Below are 26,881 nucleotides of genomic sequence, written 5' to 3'. Positions count from 1 at the left end.
AGAGGAGCCGATGTGTTTGAGGAGAGGAGAACTGGAAACCATGTGGACGTGGTTTACTCTCCGTTTCGAGGGTTGGAGGTTGCGTTAGACCACGAACAGCAGTTTCACAATTTCACCTCTGCGCATGAACGGGAAACACTGATTGGAAACGCCGGTTATTGTTCGGACTTGTGAATGAAATGAACATAGCAACATTAGAAGCGGGTATCAGGTATTAGGTCTGTTAGAATTAGAGGAGCCAGAGACTCAGCACGGAGCGGCAGCGCTGAGGAAGCGCACGGAGAACAGGCACATGTGTGCAGCTCTGTCTGCGATCGTCCCCTCTTCCATCTGAGGACGCAGGCTGGAGGATTGTGCATCTTTGAGGAAAGATCAGCACAGAGTTTGGATAAAGATGCAGCGGAGGGAAGCGTCGCATCTATGGCTGCTAATCCTCACTGTGGTGTTGGTGTCAGTCAGCGGATTTCCCACCAACTCAAAGAAGACTTCAGTCCGGGACAAGAACTCCACAGCGCCTGAGACTGAGGTAAAGCGCTCCACGGCTCTGAATGCTGCCCACATTATGACAGTCGAATACAACACATGTTTGAGAGACACCTTATTGAGACTGAATGTTGAGAGGGTGTGTTTCTAATATTGATTTCACCTCATAACTCTTTGATCAGTAGAACACTCAATTTAGCGCTGAGTCCCAAAAGCTGATTGGGTTGATGGTGATGTGAGTTTTGCCTGTTCACAGTAAACACTGATAGATGGGCTTAACTTTAAACCCTCTGAAGAAACGAAAAGTGTTCTGAGGGCTGTTGCCTCTCTTCTGCCAGTTGTCACAGTGTGCCATCATGAACTGTGTAATGCTGAAACCAGTGGCATCATGTGTTTGGCATCCTCTGGTTCACATTCATCTCTGTGGGTTGGACTGGCTTTTTCACTTTTGCATCTGTGTGAATCATAGAATCAAACATTTAGTTTGTAGATTATGTAAATCAATGATTGACTAAAGGCTAAAAGTAAGCAGGTGACATTCCTTTTTTCTTCCTTGTTGCGCCTTCGAGTAAAGTTAACTAAAGACTTCACTTTGTATTTATTCACACTCTACAGAGACACACAGAAAAGACCAAATAGGTCCCTGTTTGAAGCAACCATTATATTATTATTATTATTAGTAGTATTATTTTTTTATATAATGAGGGTTCAAGCCTCGAGGGAGCAGCACCCTATTGTTTTAGTGCTGGTTCATTATTTTATGTTGTTTAAATTTATTTTATTTTATTTGAATTGTATTTTTTTTTTGCCACATTGGCTCAAATTGCCGTGAGCTAGAATGGTATAGAAACACAAAATTTGGCCTAGTTACTGGAAATGATGTACTCATTCTTCCTAAGAAACATGAGCCAAATTGGCCAGATGGCCCTGCTTCAATTAAGAGCCGAATTTTCAGTTTTGAGAAGGCTACACCCCTCACACCACAAGGCCATTAATTTGAAATTCTGCATGCAAGTCCAGCTTAATATGCTTGACCAAAAAAAAAAAAAAAGCCTCTTGGACTGTATAAGTATGCAATGAAGGATTTTCTGCCTTTTGAATTATTTGAAAAACAGTAATATGAATGGAATGTGTTGCATTTTTACTGTAGCAACATCAAAATTGGTGTAGAGCACTGGGATACTGAGATAGGTTGAAACATGGCTGCCATCAAGCAAAAAGTGTTACAACAGGGCCTTGGAGGAAAATGCCCAGAACTCAATGATTTGTCTAATCATTATAATCAATCATCAGTCAGCTTGGTACAGCTTCTGTGAAGATTCTCGGTCATACAGGTCATGGTTATCCCAGGAGGAGTGAATCAAGGCCTTGAATCTTGAAAATGTTTTGCCTCTCATCCAAGCGGCTTTTGCAGTTCAGACTGGCTGGTGGGGAGTTGCAGGTATTTAACCTCTGTGGGGTTGTTATCACAGTCGTTGAAAACACTTGGGTGTGGCTGGCTGTGTGAACGACAGTCGTTAAGGTTGTCACATGAGGCCAACTGTGAAAAAGTTGTTAAATCTGTTGGGAAGAGATGAAAGGATGGCATTGTAGGTGGGGCATCAGTGGTGTTTTAGACCTCCTCCTCTGTTAAGGGATAGTTTCTCTGTTTTTAGGCAAATAGCTTCCATTACTCCTCTTTCAAGCCATCTGTCCTGCTTGTCCAGAATATACATTATATATACAGTGTTGTCCTCCAAACCAGACCATGATTGCGGATGCTGGACCCTTGTCTGAGCACCACTTGCTTACTTGTCAATAGAGTTGAGGGGGTTTCCAGAGATAACAGAGAGGGTAGATACTCACATTGTGGTCCACCTAAGCGTGAAGGTAGAGTCCTGAACTCTTCCAGAGGAACAGCACGAAGCCACTGGTTTAGATATGTGGATAACATGTGTCAAGACATGTCAAAATGTCAAAACCCAGGAGGTGTCAACCTTCACAGAACACTCAAAGAACGGTAACATCAAGGTCACACAAGAGGATATAAGAAACAGCAGCTTAGCCTTTTTGGATTGTGCCATACACATTAAAGGGGACAAGAGCTTTCACATTGTAGTATATAATGAAATGACACACACAGACCAGTACTTACTCTTTGACTCTCACCACACACTGGAGCATGAGTTAGAAGTTATCAGAACCCTGCAGCACTGAGCTGAGAGTATACCAACACGTGCCCATGCCCAAGAGAAGGAGCACAGACATCTGAGGGACACACTTAAAGCTTGTGGATACCCTAACTGGACAGCCACAAGATCCAGGAAGAACACCAGCCAGAAGGTGAAGAAAACAAAAACAAATGCAGCAATGTCATCATTCCTTGTGTGTCTGGAGTATCTGAGAAATTTTCAACAAACACTGCATCCCTATGTTTTTCAAACCCAGCAACACCGAAGACAGAATCTATACGAAAGACTAAAGACACCCAAACAAAAGAAAAAACATCCAGTGTATGCAGCCCAGTGCACTGAAGACGTACAGACATGTATATTGGGAACAAACAACCAATGAACAAAAGCATGACTCAACACAGGAAGGCCAACTCCTCAGGTCAAGACTCAGCAGTTTAGCTCTAGCTAAAAGATGAGGGACACTCATCCAAGCACAACAACATACATATTGTGATAGGGAGGACAGATGGTTTGAAAGAGGAGTGAAGGAGGCTGGTTAGCACTGGTTGGAATTGAGTCTGGGCCGCTATGGTAAGGACACAGCCTTAGTACACACTGTACCGGGTGAACTTTGTGGGTGCCCTGCTGTGGGGATGATTATTGACCAAAATCTGAAGTGCCAGATTGATTGGTGCCAATTGGCGTGGTTTCTAATAAATCAAGATGTGTTTGAGCAATCCTGTGTAATCTCACTGGGAACATCCCCTGCTAGCTGTTGCACTGAGGGGGAGCTGAGACAACACTGGAAGAGAATTGCTTTCCTTCTTCACATTCAAGCTAATCCAATAATGTCCAGAAGATGCATTGTCTCACAGACCATACAAGCATCAACTGTTACTGTGTAAGTATAATCACTGAATGATCAAGGATATCAGTATTTGATGTCGTATTTGATGTTTGATAGAACAAAAAAAAAAAAAAACAGGTTTTAGGGGTATAGAAAATGATGCCTTTCTGTCACTCTCAGCCCATAATGGATGATCACTATTCACATTATCTGCACTTTTGATTTGAAAATGACTACCTTTTAATATGAGAGGTGTTGGTTATAGTCACAAACCCACAGGAAACTATCACCAGACTCTGCAGTTCCCCTCTATGGCTCTATGGAGCAATTTAAACGAAACTGTAACCATATGGAAGGCATCGTTTAGGTATGTGGATTTCTTGAATGTTTTTGTTGTGTTCTGGTCTGTTATATGGCTATGGTATTAGCCACAGCCGTGCGCATGGTGAGCTAGGTTGCATCTGTTAAGGTGAGGAAGTCAAAGCAGTGCAATCACATCTTGGTGAACATTAGGGTTGCTTTTGCCCTGTTAGATGCTGGATCTAAAATGATCATTATGCTTCAAACAATCATACAATATGCTGTCTGACCATGTCCAAGGCAAAGGTGCTTATACCGATTTTGAATGGTTACATTCAAAAAAGAAAAGCCCATCATCATAGCTTTCTCTTGGCTTCATTCCAAAGCCTCCCCAATCTCTAACAAAGAACATTTCTTGTCTTATTCTCAAGGGGATGAATTGTATAGATGGGGATAACCACACACACTTATGCACAGTCCGCTCTCAAATACATTCTTGATGTTGTATTTTAGCATGCATTTAAAAACTGAAATTCACCAATGTATCATGTTTCTGTGGTGTCAAATGAACTAGAAGTGTGAAAGTGACCAAATACTTTTCAAGGCGCCTATCTACATGTTAAACTGTGTATGATTGTGTTTGTGACAATACAGTTCATTTGATTTGATACCAAAATCTGTATTGTCTGACCATCGGTTTTATATTACACGACAAAATGAAAATTGCTGCTTTAAGGGGCTCCTAGCATGGCTCCAATCTTGCTTATATCGGATTTTCTGCATTCACTGTCATATCCTAAAGTGTCTGCAGAGGCTTTCTAGATGCAGGCTGCCTCAGCCACCAACTTGACACTCATCAGGATAACTAACAAAGTATTGACAAAGTAATGACAGAGGAGTGTAACCAGAGGCTCCCCCTACCCTGGTGCACTTACTGTATACCATAATGTTGTACAGCAAAGTAAACTGTAAACTCAGTGCAACATTACACACTCACTGTATATCAATGGAAATATATGTGCATAAGTATTTTCCTCTGTACTCTGGTCTCATAGCACCACTCTCTCTTCTTTCACTGTGGGCTGTATGTTTTTATTAAAGCGCTTGGTTTCATGCTGCTCACAGGGAACCTTGAAGCCTCGCTCAGTCCAGGGTTGCAATATGTACTTGGCATTTTACACACAAACAGCCACTTATCCAAAACTGGAACAGGAATGTGAACAGGGAAATATTGAGTGTGGTGCAGAGGGAGCACATTCACTGAAAAGCCACTGGGGACCTGAAGTAGTAGTTGCTACTTTAACCCAATAATCCTGGACAGACAGTCATCCCTCTCCACTCCCTCCCAAGAGGCATGCTGAAGCTGATGCCACATTTTACGGAGGGCGTCAAATTCTTGAGCCAGTTCAAATTTAAGTGGTGTGCTTTTTTGTGGAATAGGCTGTGTGGGATGCACGGCTCTCAAATGTCCTGCACCCTAGATGAGGTACACATGAAACTGTATATTATAATCTATGTTTCAGTATGTATGCTTTACTTGATGATCATGTGTATGCGCTGGATTCTTTACCTTTTTAATGAAGGAACACAAGATAGTGCTTTCACTGCACAAGCTTGTGCTCATCTTAAAGGTCCAGTGTGTAGGATTCAGTGGCATCTAGAGGTGAAGTTGCAGATTGCAACCAACAAAAAACTTGCACATATCACAGAACTTTGCAGAGTGTGGTTTTGGGATGACATGGTGGAGTGGAGGGACAGAGCTGCTGTTCGCTGACAGCCAGCTGGGGGCAGAGCAGGAGCTGTTGGGAGAATAAGCAACTGGAGTCACACAGGATTCTGCTCTGATCTTGAGCTGTTTGCTCCTGTGAGGAGGGCTCAGAGCCTATTTTTTTAACTTCAGGGTTTAAAAAGTAGATTTATCTTCAGTCTCGCTTCTCAACCTGTCTGCAGCAGCGGTGGTGCCGACCTCCACTGATGGGTGTTTGTAGTGACTCTCTCTGTCAATGTTGACTGCAGACCGGAGAGGAAATGTACTTCACCTTAGAACATACAGAGAGAAGTGGGGAAAAGAAGAAGGACTGGAGGGAAACAGAAGGAACCAGTGTCTCTGGTGTGTGCTCAGTTCAGTCAGAGGCTGAACTGAGCACACACGCACACACACGCACAACCGCAGTCACAGTCAGTGCCTCCTGATGGTTGCTAGCTTACAGGTATTCTGGCTATTTGGAGTGAAAAAACACAAGGGATGATTGTTTGTGTTTATTTGCTTTACTCATGTTAGTAATGTGAATGAACACAAATAATACTACAACTATCAACTTGTGTGAGAAATGCGAGGTCAGTCAGCGCTAATACATTGAACTCTACAACCTTGATTCCAATAATGTTGGGACACCAAGTAAAAGATGGAAGATTGTGCGAAAGTTTCAGATCTGTGTCAGGAAAGTCAAGGCTAGTTAAAGGTTGAAGTGAAAGATAAATCTTTAAACCAGCAGCAGATGAACTCAGTGTTGTTGAAGGCAAATAGTGAACAAGAGATTTAGTAGCAATGTAGCTTGGGCCTAGTGCATTAAAGACTATAAAGAGGAGGACCTTAAAATCAATCCTGAAGTGCCAGTGCAGAGCAGCTAAAACTGGACTAATGCGCTCTCTCCTCATGGTTCTGATTAATAGCAGAGCTGCAGTTTTTTTTTTTTTTTTTGGAGGCCAGTAAATATTGAATTACAGTAATTCCAGCACCTTTTTGATTTATAAATGGTCGTACTTTTGAAAACAGAAGTTTTCGTCACCTTGTTGATGTGGAACATGAAAGTTAGATCTGAATCTACGATAACAGAAAGACTCATAACCTGAGATTTAATCCAGGAAGTTAAATTCCCAGATTATTAAACAGCATTTCCCTTTTTGTTCTGGAGCTGCCTAGTAGGATTTTAGTTTTGTCCTGATTTAACGTAACAAATTATTGCTCGTCCATTTTTTTCATTGCCAGGGAACAGTTTGTACTAGAGTCTATAGCTGCAGCATCATTTGGTTCAGCAGAGATGCACACATTTGGAAGTTGTTATTGTTCACAACCTGAAAATAAAATTAAGAAAACTGAAAAGCAAATGTTGATTAAATGTATTATGTTAGAATAACATATGTAAGCTGCTAATTATTGTACTTTACTTTTCTTTAGCCACTCAAAATACTGTAAATCCTGATGCAGAACTGTTAAATTGATAAGATGAAAACTGAGAGTTAACTGTCAGTTTTCCTGAACTGACTCTCTACTGGTCTTGAACTTCAAAAAAAAAAAAAAAAGAAAAACACAGTCCACTTGCAAACATGATTAGTGTTACAGCATATTGTATTATTCATTTCCCCTTATAAATGACCCCTGTAGCCATCCAATAATTGTGCAGGCATTTCACTATGTTGAGAATTCAGTCTAGACCAAAGTGGTGGAGTGACTGGCATTTCCTTCTCTAGAACTGCAATCAGAATCCATCCCTAGGTGTCAAATCACACTTTGTAGGGCCTCTGACTCCTTACATGTTTCCATGCAAAGTGTGTCTTCAGGGAGGGCACAGGGACAGGGGAAATGTCAATTCTACTGTCAGAAGTATGCCACACACTCACATTCTCATCTATACACCAGAACTTAAATTTGCTGGCAAACATAATATCCAGCTTGACGTTCACTCCTTAGGTTTCATGTAAATCCGTCATGGCAACGTGTTTCACAGTCTGGCCAACAAGACTGAAGTGGCATTATTAACTCCTGGGCAGATGGATGGCAGACAGACTTCCCCCAGCACACAGTATCACCAAATATATCCATTTAATTGAATGATGGCTGTCCTGGTGTTCCACTCTAAACTATGCAGACTTAAAGGCAGGACGGAAGCAGTTCCAATGATATTTTAACAAAATAAAGGCAAACACTTTAAAAGAGGTTTTTGCACAGTGGGATAGACTCCAGCCGGTCCCCCCACACTAAATAATAATAACAATAACAATAACAATAATCCACATTTTCATTTTGCTCTATTTACTGCAGAAGGCAACGTTTTTGTTATTTATTTTTTCTCTCTGTCAGTATTAAGTTGTCGACCCCAGCTGTGTTCATCTTTTTTTTTAAAAAAGGGGAGAGATCCCACATGTCCCAACAAAACAAACAAACAAAAAAAAAAACAAAACCCAACATCCAGGAAGTTAAAAAGCAGTGAGGGAGGGAGGTCAGGAAGAGGTTCTGCTGAACCTCTCAGGAGGATGGACAGGAGGCCGACAGAGGCAGAACCTCTCCGTAGGATGGGTAGGTGACTGGTGGAGGCAAAGCCTCTGTGGAGGACGGACAGGTGGCCACTGAAGGCGGAGCCCTTCAGGAGGCCGTCGGTGAAGGCGAGACCCCCCAGGAGGCTTTCAATGAAGCTGAAACTGTTCTGGAGGCCGACGGCAAAGGAGGAACCCCTCTGGGACGCTGGGCAACGGGACCTCTGGGCAGTGGTGAGGATGAGGAGCTGGGCAGCGGGGCCTTTGAGATGCTGTGAAACTGGACCTCAGGGACGGGAGCTGACCGGAGGCTAGCTGGACTGGGGCCAGCCGACTCTGGAGCGGCAGCTGGTGGGAGGCTAGCAGGCTGGGGGTCTGATGGCTGAGGAGCTGAGACTGCTAAATCGCAAACTGACTGCCTCTGCAGCATGGCTTTAATGGAGTCTATCAAGCAGCTTCGGCACGATAGGAAGATTCCAAAAAAAAGGAGTGACCCCAATGATGCAGTTCAAACAAAAAGGCTGAGCGGAAACAGTCCAAATGATGTACTTAACAAAATAAGCCAAGCCAAATCCAACTAAGTACAAAAATCTAAAAACAAAAGCAATTCCAGGGAAACAACAATCTTCTAACAAACAGAGAAACCAGGAACTAAACTAGAATTACTCACGAGAATCACAGGGAGCAAGGAAAGTCACAAATAAGGGATGATGCGACAAAGACAAAGGAAAACACATTCACTTAAATAGACTAGGGAGGAGAACTAAGTACACACAGGTGAACACAATCAAACAATCACAGGGGCAGACAAACACAGGAAGTAAAGGAAACTTTGACACACGAGGGATGGCTACAAAATAAAACAGGAAATGACAAAACCAAGGAGTCCAGATCCTAACAATTCTTTCCCCACATCCTCTTCCCTCTGATAATTCTTCAGCCCAATTCTCATTTTTCTTTTTTTCCTCTTTTACTCGCTCCAGCTGTATAAGAACATGAAGGTATTTGTGTGATAAATATTTTTGAAGTCTGGTCTTGGGTTTACTGCTTGCCATATTGTCAGGACCGAAGCCAAAAAATCTGTTGTGGTGGAAGGAGGTGCCTGATCACAGTGGAAGGTGACACAGTGAACTTCATATATGTGTCCTAGGTGGTAGTAGGTGGTGCTGGAAGCTTGGTGACGTAGTGATTCCTTGTGCTCTTGATGGCTTACAGGACAATAAGTAACACTACTGTATTTGTATTATTCATTCCTGTCTTAGGCCTTATTCTCTTTTATTGGCACAATATCACCTGTGGTAGACAACAGAATCACCGTCTTTTCACTGTCACTTACCTCACAGGTGATAGCAGAGCATGGTCATGGCAATGATCATCAGACTCTCCAGGAGCTCCAGGAGGAGAACCTGCTGCAGACTCTGCCCTCTGGTCCATCTCCCCCCAGGTCCAGACACCGCTGGTCTCAGCACCATCACCAGGGTGTCCTGCCCCTGCCAGAGCCTGAGGAGGACCATGAGCTTTTCATCCTGGACCTGAGGAACTTTCCAGAGCTGGCCAATGCAGACATGACCTCACAGAACCCCAACATCCAGGTAGGCAATATGCATGTAGGGAGAAGTCAATATTTTTTTGATTAATTTTATCAATGGAAGTAGGTTTAGATCACTGTTCTGAAATCACGAAGGGTTCATATCATCAGAGAAGTGCAGGAGGTCTGGATTAAACCAGTGATCAGAGGAGGTGGGTACGTGTCAGACTCCTCTTCCATCACTCTCTCCTCACTTTCTGTCCTCTACACCATGTATCTCTTTCTTACTCCATACATCCCATCTCGCTGTACAGCTGGTTTGAGTCAGGACAGTGTCTTAAATTACAGTATGCAGCACTTTAACAGTGGGGCGCTCCAACTTGTCCATGACCCTCAGACATCTACACAGGGTGTCGAGAAAAAAAAGAAAAAAAGGAAAAAGGGAAAATATAAAACATATGATAACCGATTGTAAGAGGTCAAAGGGTCTTTTTTAGTGCGACTGTGAAGCTCAATCCTGGCGGACTTGTCTTTACTAAGAAGGTGTTATGACTTGTGGTGTGGATTTAAGCAGAAATGACTCTGAACTTCTCAGAGACACACATACTATGATTAGTTGAGTAGAGACAGAACATGACCCATTTTATTTCATATGTAGGTACAGTACATGTCGAAGTAATTTACCAAGGGCCAGTTGATGCTAAACTTTATGTTTCCAAGTTTTTTGAAATTTTGACTCAAGGATAAATCCTTAGAGATGCAGCATCTGTTTTCAAGGGGACCCCCTGCACTAACATGGAAATTAAGAAATTTAAACAAAATAAACACATAAATAATAGCAATGATAATACAAAGAAATAATTCAAGAGAAACAAAACAGTCCACACAGTAACAGCAACAAAACACACACACACACACATACACACACACACACACACACACATCTGTCTGACAAAATAATGCATTTATGACATTGGAAACTCGGAATATTCAAAGGCACGTTTTGTAGAATGAATAATGAGGTTGCATAGATGTTTAATGAAACAATTTGGACATATGAAAATAAATGATCACAAACATCTTTGTACGGTATGTTGCACAGCACTCAAACTATTTACAGTTAACAAGCGCAACAGCAGCTATAACCTGTGCTCAGCTGAATGAAACCCCTCGATTGTCCCTGAGGATCAGGAGATGGGTCAGACATGGCTGCTTGGTATGACCTCTCTGTGACCTGGATGCAGAGTACCACGTGGTCATGCAACAAACTGTTGTCTTCCGCTGCATACAGAGGGTCAGCTACAGCCTGTAAGAATTCTACATCCTCCATGCCAGGCGCAAGACTCCCTCATGCAAAATGCATGCCTCCACGTGAGGCAGCGTTCAAATGCACATCTGTGTCTGTTGCAGCATTTTCTCTCCACCACCATTTCTCTGATGAGAATGGGGTGACGACTGAAAGCTTTCACGATAATGGCGGGGTCATGGACAACTTAATCAGGGACGCGCATCTGCACAACAGAGCCTTTAGGGGGACTACACATTCTTTTCATCCTGTTCCAAAACTGTTTAGAATTACGAAAATCTGGAGGAAGAGAACTGGACATTTACGCAGTCAGCTGGGCCCCTTGTTGTCTGGTATTTCACCCAGGCCTCATTTCGAAGTTTGAAGAGATTTATCAGATCGGAATTAATCCATGGTTAATATTTACCTTTCATTTTCAATGTTTTCCAAGGGGCATGTTCATCAATAACTTTAATAAGATCACTCATTACGCTGCCTCACACTTATGTATCTTGGAGAAAGATGCAGGATTTTAATCCTGAAATAACAGAATGATCATTCAAACAACCAGAAAGCACCCTGACTTAATAATCCTGACTGAGTGAGAAACAAGTCAGCAGAGATGATGATGTTTGAGCAATTCTGCTGAGTTAAGTGTCTGTTTTTATCATGGGAAGAGGAAAAATTGAGGGAAATAAAGTCCCCTAAATATGGACAATTAAAACAGCCAATTGTGGACTCCGCCTTGAAAAGTCTACTATAAGGAAATGTTTATACATTTTCTTTCATTTCTTCCAAACAAAATAGTTCTGGATTTCATATCAGAAATGCTGTTTCAGCGTGTTTAGGAAAACATATGTTATCACATTAAAGTGACTATACATTATAACACAGGCTGTGAGGAGGTCAGTGTTTGGAAGAAGGCTCCTAATATTCAGATGGATGACTATTGAACCTTTGGCAGAATTAATAACATCAATAAAAAGTTAATGACAATTGCTGGTCATTTATATTTAAAGGATATTTAACTTTAGAATTTGTTTAAATGAAATTGAACTTTATATATGACAGTTTTTTCATAGATCATGAAGATGATAAGGCTGTTAGTTATGGTATGGTGTTAATAATGCATTAGATTGAAGATAACTGCTGCTCTGCTGAAAGTATGCTGTCTGTGTTTTGCTGGTGTAATGCTGGTTACACTTAGCATTAACTATAAACCTGACTGTTACACTGATCACCCATTTAAACCGGCAGAGGCTCGACTCTTAGGAGCAAGTCCACTTGGAGGTCATAGTATCAAAGCCAGAGCACAGGGACAGCTTCATCTTTGGAACTTGGTCCACTTCAATGTCTGCTTCAACAGCAGGACAGCTGAACACAGACAACAAATGTGAGACATCACCTCACTGTTTTAAACCACAACACTCAAGGAGTAGGTTTCAGAATTCAGTTTTACTGTGGCCCGTCAGCTTCACAGTGTGCAGGTTATGGCATGAATTACAGACAAGACAATAACATTTCCTCTGCTGAAATGTGCCATGTCAACTTCACTGACTGAGCTTCATTGGTGAAAGAAATTAGAAGCTTGGCATCAAACTCAGATTTAAATAGGAACAGGTTCCTGTTTCAGTGATGAGTGCACAATAATGTCTAGAACAAGCTGAGATTAACAGCTGTGCTGCTTTAGCAAAGCCACTCTTAAAACTTGAAACTAGAAACAGAAGGTTAGTCGAGGGTTAGCTCTGTTGGAAATGGATACGGGCTATCAGCTGAACATACCATGGACCGACAAATCACACTTTAAACCCCTCAATCTAACCACTGAGTGGACTGCAGAGGGCCCACAGAAAGACAGGCTCCCAAAATATTTAGAGCCCAGTTGCGAGCACTGCTGTGGTTCAGTCATGATCCCGGGTCACAAATTCTTTTCTGGACTGGAAAACATTCAGAATTGAAGGCTGTTTGGGGGAAAATATGGTCACAGCATTCTCTGCTATAACACTGTGTGGACATTGAATAAATGGATGATTAAATCATTCTTTTGGAGCTGTTGTGGAAATTTTCCATAATAGAGATTCATTTCACACAGACAGAGTTGTCCGTAGAGTTTTTTTGCAATATTCAGTCTGTCTTCTGCAGATGGATCCTCAGCTCATCAGGCTGAGAGATGAAGAAAAGAGGTTCAGCAATCATATTTGTACCCACAGTCTCACGAATATAGAACATTTTTGACAGCTGGCATATTCTGATATGCAAATAGTTTGAAATGGATTGGACATTATCCAGTCAATACCAATTGATCAAAAAATGCCTGGACAGGTCCCCATGCTGTGGGTTGTTGTTGATGCTGGCCACAGTCACAGAGTAGCATAAGCTCCAAAATGTACGTTTTTGTGTGAGACAGCCTCACACTGAACAGACTCTGTATGATATTCTATACACAACAATCAACACATCATCAACTAAACTGCTTCCACTGCCACTGATTCAGTGATTCAAATGAAGTGTGTTAATAATGTAGAAGAATGTACAGAGTACAGGGAACACCTACGTCTAATCATTTGAACTGAATCAGTTTCAGAGCACAGTAGTTTATCCTCTCTGTTCTCTGATACTCAGAATCACGATGGAATCTCTGTTCTTAGCTGCTGTTTCGTCTTCAAACAGAGGTGCTGCTGGAAACATGAGCAACCTGGGTTTTGTCCAGACCTGTGTCTGTTTATGTGTATGAGATAGTCAGAACCAGCTATCAGTCCATCTTTCCATCCCACTTTATTTTTCATCCATTTCTCTGTCCCTTCCCCCGCTGCACAATAACCTTCTTTCATAAATGGAGATTACACTTTTAATCTGATCTTCAACTAAACAGCAGGGACGTCACCCCCCTCATCACGTCTGCAAGCATCTATCATTGTATGTAGCTATCATGTATTACATGAAGACTTTTTCAAAATACACCTTCATTTTTATTGATCTATTTGAAATTTCAGTATTTAATGAACATGAATCATGAACATGAACATATATACATTTCACATTAATTCTGTGATGAGGTGATGAATGAATGGAAGCTGCATCAAGTGGGTTAGCTGCATGTCAGACCTGTGTTTGTTTTTGGATGGTCCCCTATTGGTGAAACATTATTGAAGGCAGCTTTAATGCATCTATGAACAAACAGGACTTGTTACGTAATCCATATTGCATCTCCATTCTTGCTGCTGTGCTTTCCTCACTTCTACAGGTAAACAGTCATAAGGGCTGAAAGCAAACAGGAACCCTCACCACCACTGGAGAGGAATCATGTGGGTCATAATCAGAGCAAGCAGTCAGATGATATCATGATATGTAGATCAGGGTAGAGCTGTTTACTGTTGCCAGTGTGGATTTCACACAGGCTGTGAAGGATTACGTGGACTTTTGAGGAGTTCTTCTGTTCGGTCACTTTACTGAATGTCTGGCAGGAGGATTGGCAGCGAGGTCTGACCACTGTTCACACTAATGCTTTAGTATACACTCTGTTGAGTTTGTCAAAGGCGATGCTTCACAGTCTCTGGCTTTGTGCACGCACCACACATTTTCATGTTAACCTGTTCGTACCTGGTCCCATGCCAGTCTACAGTGTTCAAGTCTCAGTCTGGTTATGATAACTGTACCACTTCTCACTTTTCCTAAACAACAGTATGGCTGCAGCTGTTTGTTCTATTCTTGCCAAACTGTCAAGGTACAACAGTCACGGCCTGGTGCATGCAACCACATGCAAACTACACGGTATGTAGATTGATGCACGTAAAGCAGAACCAAAGTTCACAAGCAGCTCTGTCCAGTCTTCTCTTGCCCCTGTCCCAGCTTCTTTCTTTGTGTTGCTGGCATTCAATTCAGAATAAGCATATATTTACAAAACTCAATAAAGTTGAAGGTAAAACATGAAATGTATTGTCTGTGTACTGTTTTCAGTTGAGTATTTGTCAAAACAGATTAGCAAACTATCACATTTTATTTCATTTATACTGTTCCAACTTTTTTTTGGACTTAAAATAACGCTGCTCTGGTGGAGTATGAAAACAAAACAGGCATGGTGTGCAGACAGTTATGAGGCAGAAGTTCATGCTATAACTATGTGTTTGAAATAAACTGACTGTCAGGTATGCTAGTTGGCATGCAAGCTGATTTCCTGGCTTTGTACTTGGTCATCATGTTTTTTGCTCACGTTTGAGTTGACTAAAGGGCTGAGCATTTTAGTCTCATCTTAATCAAGAAAACTCATAATTTTTCAGTGTAGTTAGCTTCAGTCAACAAAAAATATCATCTACTGAACGCTTCAGTCCGTCTAGTTCAGTCAGAACCTTTAATTCTCTGTCATTTCAGTCAAACTTTATTTGACATACATTATTTTTTTTTTGTCTTTGGTTGAATTATTAAAAAAGCAGCTTTGTGGAAAGTTTCTGGTCTCGTGGTCTAAAGGTATCGATTGCCAAATCAAAACAAATTAATTTTAATGGAAATGTGATGGACATGTGTCATAAAAACACTGTGTTTATTTGTCATTAAATGCATGCCAAGCTACATCAGTGAGTAAGCTAGGTGCATGCTAGGCTGTTGTTCATGACTCGTTTTAGACTGACGCTCCAACTGCTGCTTTAAATATACTTGCAATCTAGCTGAAACATTAGCATTTGCCATTCAGTTTGCCCCACTACAGTTTCACGCCGGCATCCCCTCGCATATAACCGACACATGCCAACACGTGCACGCGCACAAACCCACACACACATACACTCCAGCATATAACAGAGGCTTGTGTTCAACAACTGTGGGCCATTGAGTGTTGAGTGTAGCTGCATTATAGACCCCATGACACTGAATTAATGATTAATAGTTCATTGGCCCTTTGCATTATTGTCAGTCACTGTACTCTCCAGGATAAACACCACAGTAAGTGTTTTGTGTTTCCTTCAGGTGACCATCGAGGTGGTGGATGACACTCAGACTGAGACAGAGGTAGAGATGGACCTGGCCAAGGAGGGTCAGCGTAACGACTGGTCAGTGTCGTCCTCAGAGTGGGCCAACAGCCACAAGAAACTGTTTTGGCCGCTGTTCTGGGAGTACCCAGAGCAGGCGGAGAACGAGCTGGGAAGAGCCAGTTTGGAGGAACAGTCTGAGGACTACAACTACGACCCAGAGGAGCCCATCCTGAGTGGAGTTGGCGGAGACTGGGGCGGTCAGTGGAACAAAGACTGGGATGCAAAGGATAACTACGGTAAGAATGCTCTCTCAAAACAAGCCTAAGTCTTTCAGCTTTGGGACATGTGACAAATCTTGCAGCACCTTTGGCCTGTTCTCAAGGCACTCCAAGCTAGCGTGGCATGCACTTTAAGAACCACTGGTCTATTTGACCTCCCTTGAACTGTTTCCATGTTATCAGTGCAGTTAGTAGTTCCTCTGATCCTCCACATACCCATAGACCTTGTCACATACTCCTAAGTGCTAATATTATATACTGTTTTTAATACCTCTTCTTAGTTGTAGATTAGTGGAAAAAAATACCTTTAAAATGCCAAGCATTTAGAAATGATCTATTTTTAGGTTGAAATTCCTCATTTTGGAAACATGTTTGCAAACCCAATGGCCACATGAAGTGATCATAAGTTCACTTCATGTGGCCATTGGTGTATGTCGGTGGAGTCCTGTTACACATCAGAGGTCTGGATGCTTGAAGGTTTGCTTGGTATCTTCCATCACAGAGGAAGAGAGCGGATACACCCTCACCCCTCCACAACTCCAAGACAATAGAGAGAGGAGGTTTCTGAGTGATGTTTTGTGCACTGTAGAGCTCTCTGCTGAAAAAAAAAAAGCAGGATTTTTTTATACAAGCAACCACCCGGGTTTAATCAGTCAACCTCTAGTGTGTTCCTTTGTGTGTGTGTGTGTGTGTGTGTGTGTGTGTGTGCGTGTGCGTGTGCGTGTGTGAGCGTGCATGCATGTGTGCCCAAAGGGTTGGGGTCAATTAGGCCTGGCACACGGGCTCCTGTTTTTGTTCTGTTCATTTGACAGATGAGGGACTATACACCTAGTTCCTAACACACACACACATGCATGCATGCACCCACATGCATTCACTTATGCACACACAAGTACACACAGTGTCTGTCCAGCATGACATGATTTATGATAGGGTCTGCTCCTTCAAGGCCAACTGCATGTCATGTCAAACATGTCAGACATGCACGCACAGTCACAAAGGATACTTTACTCAGAGTCAGTTCATTGTACAGGCTTTGTTCAGTGTTGTACATGCAAAATTCAACAGCCTGAGAGGTGCATATCGATAACTAGAATTAGTGCCGTGTGCTTGTATGCCTCCACCAACCAGTCAAATTGCAGTTTACATCCATGTCAGCCCAGACTCATATAATATATGAAGTGAAGACTCTGAAGGAATGTAATGAAAGGTATTACGTGTATTTCTTTGGTGAAATGGAAGTTATCAATATACTGACTTGTATGTTCCAGTGAATAATGTCCAGTGAGAAACATGCTGTCTTCACTTAGAGACTGTTTTTCCAGAGGAGCACAGAGGACTGATAGAGAGCTTCATCACATGGTGCAACAACAATCACCTGAAGCTCAATATCAGCTGAACCAATGAGCTTGTGCTGGAATACAATGCTTCAAATATGGATGCTGCTGCAAAGAAGCTACAAACTCTAAAACATGGATGCTTCACACACACGTTCAACCCCACAGCACAGAAGATCTAAACAATCAGCACAGTTTGAATGTGGACACCCAAGATTAGAGTCACCATTCAGTGTCTGACCAAATGGGAATTATGGTCACAATGTTCCTGAGTGATGGTGTAAATAATGGACAGAAAAGTGTTTCTGCAGAACATTATGATGTCAAAGTGAAGTTGACCTTTGACCTTTTGGATATAAAATGTCATCACTTCATCATACTATCCAGTGAGACATTTATGGGAAATTTTGTCATAATTAGTGTATGAATTCTTGAGTAATGTCCAAAAATGTGTTGTGTGTGGTCATGGTGACCTGCAGCGCCCCCCTCCCTGACCACTGTCCACATACCCCTTACATTTATTACATTCATTCATTAGCGGAGCAGGTCTCTGCTTGGCACATTTGTCATGATGCCTCATGTCGCCTTTCCCTCTGTGTGATTCACTGGCATATTTTAGAGGAGTTAAAAATACAGTAGATTTATGGCAAAATATTTAAAAAGGGAGGACAGCAAGAGAGAGGAATAAAATACAGGAGAATCCTGGGAAAATTGGGAGGGTTGACAGTTCTGTGTGTGTGCATACAGGGAAACAAGGAATACAAGGGCAAGGACCCACATACAGACTCTGAAGTCAGAGTTGGTGCCATTCAAATGATTTCTTACAAAAACTGGCAGTTACCAAAAGGTTTATGGAATGATGTGGCAGGCAAAGGTCAAATCCAAAGAAAGCAGACCAAACAAGTAAACAAATCCAAACAGGCTACAGGCTTAGATCAAAAAAATCATTAACAAGAAAAGTCCAGGAAAACAAGGCGAAGATCCAAAAGCACTGGGAAGGCCTGGAACGCTCGATACACAAGGTACTTAGACGAACTGGCACTGAGTGAGGGAAAACGCAGACTTCAGTACACAAGGGAGGGAAGGGACTAATCAACAATCACCACAGCAGGAAAACACACGAAGACGGGAAGTAAAGCAAAAGAATTACACGTGAAATAAGTAAACTGAAATGTAAAACCATGACAGCAGCAGCGTATAGCACAAAACACATGTGTGAACAAGCCCCACACGGAGCTTCAGGCTCATTGTGTTCGAAGCCATGCTCATATTGATGAGTGGCAAAAGTGGGAATGACAAACAATGGGAATCACTTGGTGTGTGGTGGTATCGTCTGCCTTCATTTGTTAAATCAAATGTGTTAATAGAATCTTTCTATTAATGAGGGCCTGGGATTGGCCTGTTGTAATAAACCCCAACATGTGTTGCATGTCATTAACACCTTTGCTCTGTTTTTTTTTATGGTCTGTCTTCTGTGTAGAACCTGTTCTCCTTCTATATATTTTCCTTCTCTCTCTGCTCTCCCCTCTGCAGGCCTCAGCCTCTGATGCCAGCGAACTCGTCTTTGTGCTCCTATCAAATTCTTCTGTTATTTCGCCCTCATACATTTCACTGTTGCTGTTGTTGATTTGTGCATGCTTCTTCAGGTATTATTGCACAGAAATGACAACAGGCAAGAAAGCTGAACATTATCCATATCCACGACTTGCATGACGTGACATGCACACATGCTGCATGCTCCAGATTTTTCTGCCAATGATCACACATGAACCAAGATTTTCAAGCTGCACTAATAATTATTTGATTAAATTTTTTGACAGTGATTTTTTAAGTCTTGAAAAATACAATTTCTTCTTGTCTTTTGATCTTTTAGTCTGTGCTGTTTGAATGGTGCTATATACATGAAGTTGAGTTGAGAACAGACTGGAGCAGTGACAGGTTGAAAATGTCAGTGAATCAACTGATCTGCACACACCTCGGCCAGGGATCAAGTCCAGTCAGGTGTCTTGCATAGTTTAATCCCTTCTGAAAGATCTGTGTTTTCATCCCGGAAGGGAGTGTAAACATGAGTATGTCACCACCACTCGTAGGACAGCTGACGCTCCTCAGTGCCACTGCAGTAAAACAACTATTAGATACTGCTGAAATGTATTCAGCATAGCCCGGGCTGGTGTTGTCTATAAAATAACTCTCTCTCTCTCTCTCTGTTAAAATAGCTTGTATATCAAATAGTGGCCAGCTGGCAGAAAACATACCAGCAGATAAGCTCGCTAGCTGCAGTGCTAGCTCGGCTGACCCCACCTTGCTGGACATAGTGGTTCCTTAGGAGATGCTAATTTTAAACATCCATCACAGTTTACCCACCATACTTAGTGTAGCTGTGTGGACAGTTGCATTAAGGGATTAATGTCCACATATTTTCATATTTACCTCTGAATTAAGTGTTTTAGACATTAAAATAAACTGTTGGCTTCAGTTGGCTAATGCTGTATTTGGTCTGTGGGGGGATGTATTCGAGCCAGTGTACGTTGAGGAGGGAGATAGGAGAAGTCCTGATGTTCAGCCAGCACAGTCTGCGGGACAGTGCACTCCAAGTGTCTGAGCGTACAACTGTCTGACTTGCATGTTGCTCTCTGATGACACACACACACATTCACACACATACACACAAGTGCCAGCTGGCCATACTTCCTGCCTGATCATTAGCGCGATTATGACTTTCCCAAAAAGTATGCAATGTTCATTTAGCTGCAGTGTATCATTAACTTCTGTGTAGAAACTGGTCTGAAGGGAATAGCTCCAGCTCTTTGAGGCGGGCAGAACTTACTGGCATGTTTGCCTGCAGCCCAAAGATCAGAACAGGAAGGAAAGCTTGGTATCACTGACCAATTTCAAAAGGCTTCATTTTACTCTTCACAGTGTTTTACAGGTCTTTGATACATTGCATTTTCATATTGGCATATAATCTATCAATGCTATGTCAACACTGCAGAAATACCTTTGAAACACTTTAACCTACAAAGAAGTATGCGTTCAGCTCCTGCACTAAGCTCCAGTTGTTGTTAAAATGTTGGAAGTTGACTCAGTTCAAACCGTTCTTAAAGCTGAGTGAAGAGTTGCTATCATACAGCCGTCATCACTCTCACTGCAGGAAGACTTTCAGTCCTGCAGGCTCCTATCCTCCCCCTCCTTCTCCTCCCCCTCCTCCTCAGTCTTTTGAAGTTCTCCCCCTCCCGCCTGTAAGCGTTGTTTAAATACAGAGGAGCATGTCTCAGAGGTCCCACACTGTCGTTACCCGGCTCTTTCCAGCCGCTCTTTAATTGCATAACACACATACACCAGCTGGGAAAGGAATTCACAAGGCTAACTTCAAAGCCCGCTCTTAATATATTACTCCATAGTTTTTCTTTTCTCCCCTCTGTGCTGTCTCCCCTTCATCCATCTTTTCTCTCTGTATTTTCAGAGTATGAGGAGGAGTGGAGTGACTGGGCTCCCTGCAGCGTCACCTGTGGACATGGCACCCAGAAACGCACCCGTTCCTGCGGCTATGCATGTACAGCAACTGAGTCGCGTACATGTGACCTGGAGAGCTGTGCTGGTAAGAAGCCCAAACTCTGTGATCGAGCAAGATTTCAAAAATTTCACTTGTGTGTTCAAGCCCAGCATGGACCACAGTACAGACTGTGGACCGGTAGCTGTAGAGGTGTCAGTTCATCTCCTGGCCGATGCTGAGGTGCCTTTGAGCAAGACGTGGATTAATAAAGTAACTTGCCTCCTTCTTAAGGAATTTTAATAACAATTGGAGCATGAATTGTTATTTTCCTCAGCAGTCATCAGTCACTTAAAAATCAGCTTTCTAATATTTTCACTTCTGACAAGAAGTGGGATAACTGTAAGGTTCAGTGTGTCAGATTTAGTGACATCTAGTGGCAAGGCTGTAAATTGCAACCAACTGAGCACCCCTTGCCTCATCCGCCTCTACGTTGGCCTTGCGAAGGCTCTGTCCACAGCCAGTCTTAGGTTTGTCCATTCTGGGCTACTGTAGAAACATGGCAGTGCAACGCAGTGGATTTCATTTTAACATAACAAAAACACTATATATACATACTACTATCTATACTATATATACACACACACACACACACACACACACACACACACACACATATAAACTATCGTATTTTAAGGTGATGTTACACTAATGAAAACATAACTGCGGATATTATGCTACATTTTGCCAATAGAGCCTTAAATAAATCCTAAATACCGGACCTTTTTAAGTCTTTCAATTATTTTTTTAGATGAGTTACCTTGTGACCCAATAAAGTTTGTCTATTCTGTTGTTTTTGTTTTTTTTTTCATTTTTAAAAGAGGAAGAACAATAGTGCCAGCACAGTTCCAGAGCTCATAGGCAATTTGAGATTGCCACTAGTAGACTAACATCATGCCACATGACCGGCATTTATCGCTGGGCCAAATATTAATTCCTTTGAGAAAGACATCCTAAAGACTACCACAAGAATAAAAACAGTAAAGACTTTGGAGCACATAACAGACTACCAATTACAAAAATACAACAACAATCCATTACAATAATCGAGTCTGGAAAAAAACAAAGGTATGAGTTAGGGTTTCTGCATCAACCATGGACAGAAAACACAGAATTTCAGCAATGCTGCATAGGCCAACAAAGGCAGTCTTGGTGATTTCTTTACTGTTACAGCCACCTGATCAAATTGGTGTCTGTATTTAGCAGGACTAATGACACAGTGGATAAGCAGACCTCTAATTCTAGAATTTGCAAATAATCATCCACTTTTACATGTATATACAGCTGAGAATCATCAGCGTAGCAGTGGAATTAAATATATTTCATTTGGCCAAGAGGTGAAATTTAAAGAGAGAAAAGCATAGGACTATGAACAGAGCCCTGAGGTACTCCACATTTCACATTACAACAATCTTTCAGCTCAGTGAGACTTAAACCGGGTGAGAGCCAGGCCCAGAGATGCAAGTTTAGGTTTAAAATATTCACACATCAGCTTTGCAAATGTTTTACCTCAAGGATACATTCAATGGGATTTGGTGAGAAATATTGAATGTAAACACAATTATGCTTTGTTTACAGGAGAAGCGAAGTGGGCATTCAGACTGAAAATGCCCTGCATGAAAATAGCACAAGATGGGATGGGATCATGTTTCTTCAGGTCTCGATCCAATACAATCCAAAATGTCCAGCTGGGTTCTGTCCACACCAGTATTTCTATAATTTTTGAAATGTAGTCAGAGTAGTAATGCCACTACTTTTAGCACTGCTACTGCCCAATACTGTTCATACTTATATTCCTATTTTGTTCATTAATGTCGATGTGTGTGTTTGTGTTCACGTTTATCAAGATATAGTGTGAATAAGCACCTCTTAGACAAATGGCTTCTTTCTTTCCCCCTCTGACATGTAGATTCTGCGATTTCAGTGACTGAACTGACACCCATCCAGACGGCCAACAGCACAGACTCCCTGGACACAAGTACGTATGCAGTGTGTGTGTGAATTGTGTATATTGTTCCATGCATCCAGTCAAGAGTCAATAGGTTGCACTCCATGTTTTCAATGGATGTTGGCGTGTATATGAAACATTATGGTCCATTCAGTGGTGGGTTACGAACTCAATCACACCGTGAGTGCCTGGTTTTGATATTTAGAAATCTCTCTTCCCAGCATGCTGAGAGCTGCTCTGCTGAGTGTGTTGATGAAGCACCGACCCCACCTCCCAGAAAAGTTTGAATTGCTTTTTAGTTTCCATTTTATTGCTCTCCTGCTGCTATGCACCCGCCAGAGAACATGATAGTTTTTCTCACTCTGCAAACATAACAAAGGATACAGCAGGAGAGGAGAACACGATCCCCTGTCGGACATTTTGCCTCTCAACCATACATCCACTGTAGAAAGCAAATACAAAGTGGCTTTTAATTTGACCAAAAACCTTTTTAAGTGATTTTTCTTTCTGAGCCACACTTACAATCACCCTTAAATGTTTTCTGGACTGTGGGTTTCAATAAACCTTTTTTCAAAGTACTCTCCATTTTGGTAATAAAAGCAAGCTGAGAAAAGAAAAATATTTTATGGCTTTCTCTTGCATATTTTGGACTGTAACCATGCAGCAACCCAGCATGAGCCTGCTAGCAGAGTGATAGAAATGTATAGTGGCCATAATGTACCTGCATGAGTGTGATCGAATGTTACCAATCAGCTAATCCAAGTGCAACCTCACTGGGAAGTCAGGTCCTTCCTCGAAGGACCTTCCCTCTCTTTACAGTTTTGTTGAGAACAGTGATCCTTGCTTCAGTGGAGAATGAGGACAAGACACATGTTTTCAGCCTATGTTTTCCCCCTGTTCCTCTTTTCCAAATCAGTAAATTGGAAGCAAGTCAAAATATCCGAGCCTGTAATTTAAGATTAAAGGTGTAGGATGAAGACCAAGATAATGATATCCAGGTACAACATATACTGTAAATGTACATTTCTACTCTTCAAAATTAATGTGCCTATGCCTTCATTTCTGGTGCAAAGCCAAACATCGCATAATACACATTAATACACAATTCATAAAGGAAGTAATTACAGTACTTTTATAACACATCCATCTGGAACTGACTTGAGAAAACTAACTGACCAATAGTAATGGTAATGCTACTTTCTGTAATCAATTCTAATTTTTCTAATTTTTCAACCCTCCATCCAGATGTAGACAGCTGTGAGAAGTGGCTAAAATGCAAAAATGACTTCCTACAGAAGTACCTGCACCAAGTGCTCACAGAGCTCCCCAGCTGCCCCTGCTCCTACCCCTCTGAGGCTGTTTACAGTGTCGTCAACATCCAGGACGCCAGACTTCGAAAGACCTACCGCTGGAGAGATGCCAGTGGACCCAAAGAGCGCCTGGACATCTATAAACCTTCAGCCAGATTCTGCATCCGCTCAATGCTGTCATATGACAGCACAACTCTGGCAGCGCAGCACTGCTGCTACGATAATCAGATGAGACTGATAACACGAGGCAAAGGTGCAGGAGCCCCAAATTTGATCAGTACAGAGTTCTCACCAGAGCTGCATTACAAGGTGGATGTACTACCTTGGATTTTGTGCAAAGGGGACTGGAGTCAGTTTCACTCAGTAAGGCCACCCAATAATGGACTGGACTGTGCAGATAACCCCCCTGATCAAGTGTTTCAGATGGAACTTAAAGAGGCCAGGGAGTACTGACACTGTGGAGTGGTTGAGTCACAGCAAGAAGTGATGACAACAGGGAGACATACATGGTGCCTGAAGGTTCAAATTGCCATTTCTCTTGTCCACCGCACCATCATGCACAAACACAGAAAAACTGAACTCCAGTGTTATTCCAGTGTTTCTGCAGTCCATTCACTGCGTGTGAGCTCCTGCCAGCTAAAGTACTCTGATGTAGTTCAAAGTTTGGTCATTGTGATCTTATGGCCTCCTCATTTGACACACTGTAACTCAGTAAAGGGACTTAACTTTAATTATTATATGAATATGAATGGAAGACATGGACAACTAACACTGCTGGAACGTTTTTATACTCATATGTAGACTGTTCGTTCACAGCAACAGAGTTGAAATGACACTGGTGTGTCACCATTGAAAGGACAATGAAAGTCACTGCTGAAGTGTTGTAAAGTATTTTCTACTTGGACTCTTGTCAGCTTGTCCCTGTACCTGTATGTTGCTGCTACTCTGTTGGGATGTGCCGAGGTGTGTGTGTTCTGTATGTGTGTCTGAGTGTGCGTTTGTGTACAGAGGATGAGCTTATTTATTAGCCCCTGAACTATTTACTAATCAAATATAGTGTCCCAAAAAAGGAATTCCTGTCAAGCTGCTAAACAGGGAATACTATTAAATGGACCTTTGGACCATAAATTGTCTAGTTGTTCATATTTACAAAAGAAAAACACACAGGATTATTGCCAGAGCTTGATGTCTGGAATTTTCTTCTGTCAGGATTTGCGAGTAAAAATCTGAGGTGTGATTAGCCCCATCTTAACATGACATATGGGTTGTAAATGCCTTCATTTTTTTCAACAGTTTTCATGTTGTTTTCAAAATTTCAACCTTGTCAATATGTCTTCTTTTTTAAAATTTGCTACAAGACGTGAAAAAAAGAAAATCATATGCAAAATAAGCAGTCAGGGCCATGCCTGAGTACTTCCACCTTAGAACTGTGGTGGACCAATGGGAAACAGAATCAGACAGCTGTGGATTCATTGTTAACACATGTAAGCAACCAGTTCTGTCAACTTGTAGGGTGGAACTATGGTGAAACAAGGTGTATGACAGGAAATGCCAAGAGTAGCTACATATCAGCATTTAGCAAGTTTCACTAAAATAATGGCAGAGATATGTTTTGTTTTTGATTGCACAGTAGCAAAAGGAGAAATGGTGAGTCTTCATGTATTGCCGAAGGATCTGAAAATCTGAGAGCAGAGCCATAGCCTGCAGCAGCATTTTCTCCAAAGCACTGTTTTGCCATGAAATTTATACATGAATCTTACCGGAACCAATACTGTTCCATCCATTTATCCCGGGCACACATTACTAAGTTTTTTTGTCTCATATTTTATCCACTGACAGAGTCGAAACAATTCTACAGCATAATGTTAGCCAATGTTAGCCTGCCAAGTTACATGATGATTCATGTCAAAAGCTGACAGGACATCTAGTATGGCTTGGGTGTGCTGACAAGGAGGGTAAGCGTTAAAACAGTTTGTCAGGCAAGTAAGGCACCGATGAGGTTTGTGTGTTTTAACAGTGTCGAAGCTGCAGGTGAGCGGCGGAGGGATAGCTGGACATAGAGTCGGGGACTACTTAGATCCAGAGATACTACATGAAGGCAAAGGTTCAGAGTTACATCTAAGCCAGTGAAATAACCATGAAATAACCTCTAAATATGCAATTTTAATGAACAGAAATGAGTTTCTAGGGGTGTAATCAGTGCCTGGAGAGGAACTTAAACATTCCTTAAGTACATGTCCTCAGTTCATGTGAAACTGAGCGCTATTGGAAACAGACTTGTGGTGTCATTATTTGCCTGTACAGCTTACACTTTTTCAGTTTGGATGCTTGTCAGATCATTGCCTACGTAGAAATCTGTTTGAAATAAGCGTATGGCGTCTTTGTTGAACTGACCTTGATCTTGTGCTGGCAGATGTTTTAGGTCAAAGCTGGTACAGCCAGGAGACAAGGCTGCTCCAAACGAGTGGCACAGGACAACCACCAACATATTTCTCAAGTCAAGACCGGTGACCAGATGGTTGTTCAGGGATGTTTCTTGCAACTTGGCCCAACAGTCAACTAGTACATGTACTTTTACTGGTTTCCATGGATGGTAAACTGGAATGTACCCAATCCAGATTGTTGTCATTTTCTTCCTCATGGA

At 41.9% G+C, this 26,881-nt stretch overlaps 1 protein-coding gene across 1 annotated transcript; it reads left to right on the top strand.

Annotated features, from left to right (window-relative positions):
* ism2a (isthmin 2a) lies at positions 1-25,362 on the top strand. The gene is made up of 6 exons (XM_076748911.1): positions 1-526; positions 9,381-9,629; positions 15,810-16,110; positions 20,893-21,027; positions 22,889-22,957; positions 24,173-25,362. Exons 1-6 carry the CDS (start codon positions 395-397, stop codon positions 24,688-24,690), a joined length of 1,404 nt encoding a protein of 467 aa, XP_076605026.1. The 5' UTR covers positions 1-394; the 3' UTR covers positions 24,691-25,362.
* Positions 25,363-26,881: the final 1,519 nt, after the last annotated feature.

This window comes from Chaetodon auriga, chromosome 14 (assembly GCF_051107435.1).
Source record: "Chaetodon auriga isolate fChaAug3 chromosome 14, fChaAug3.hap1, whole genome shotgun sequence".
Lineage (NCBI taxonomy): Eukaryota > Metazoa > Chordata > Actinopteri > Chaetodontiformes > Chaetodontidae > Chaetodon > Chaetodon auriga.
The sequence above is the reverse complement of the archived record's forward strand: the minus strand, read 5'-3'. Positions and strand labels throughout refer to the sequence as shown.

Bases quoted from the DNA above. Each gene is read 5' to 3' on its own strand.
- ism2a (XM_076748911.1), top strand. From the start codon at position 395: ATGCAGCGGAGGGAAGCGTCGCATCTATGGCTGCTAATCCTCACTGTG. The intron at 527-9,380 runs GTAAAGCGCTCC...CTTACCTCACAG, and splicing joins CCACAGCGCCTGAGACTGAG to GTGATAGCAGAGCATGGTCA. The intron at 22,958-24,172 runs GTACGTATGCAG...CCCTCCATCCAG, and splicing joins CACAGACTCCCTGGACACAA to ATGTAGACAGCTGTGAGAAG.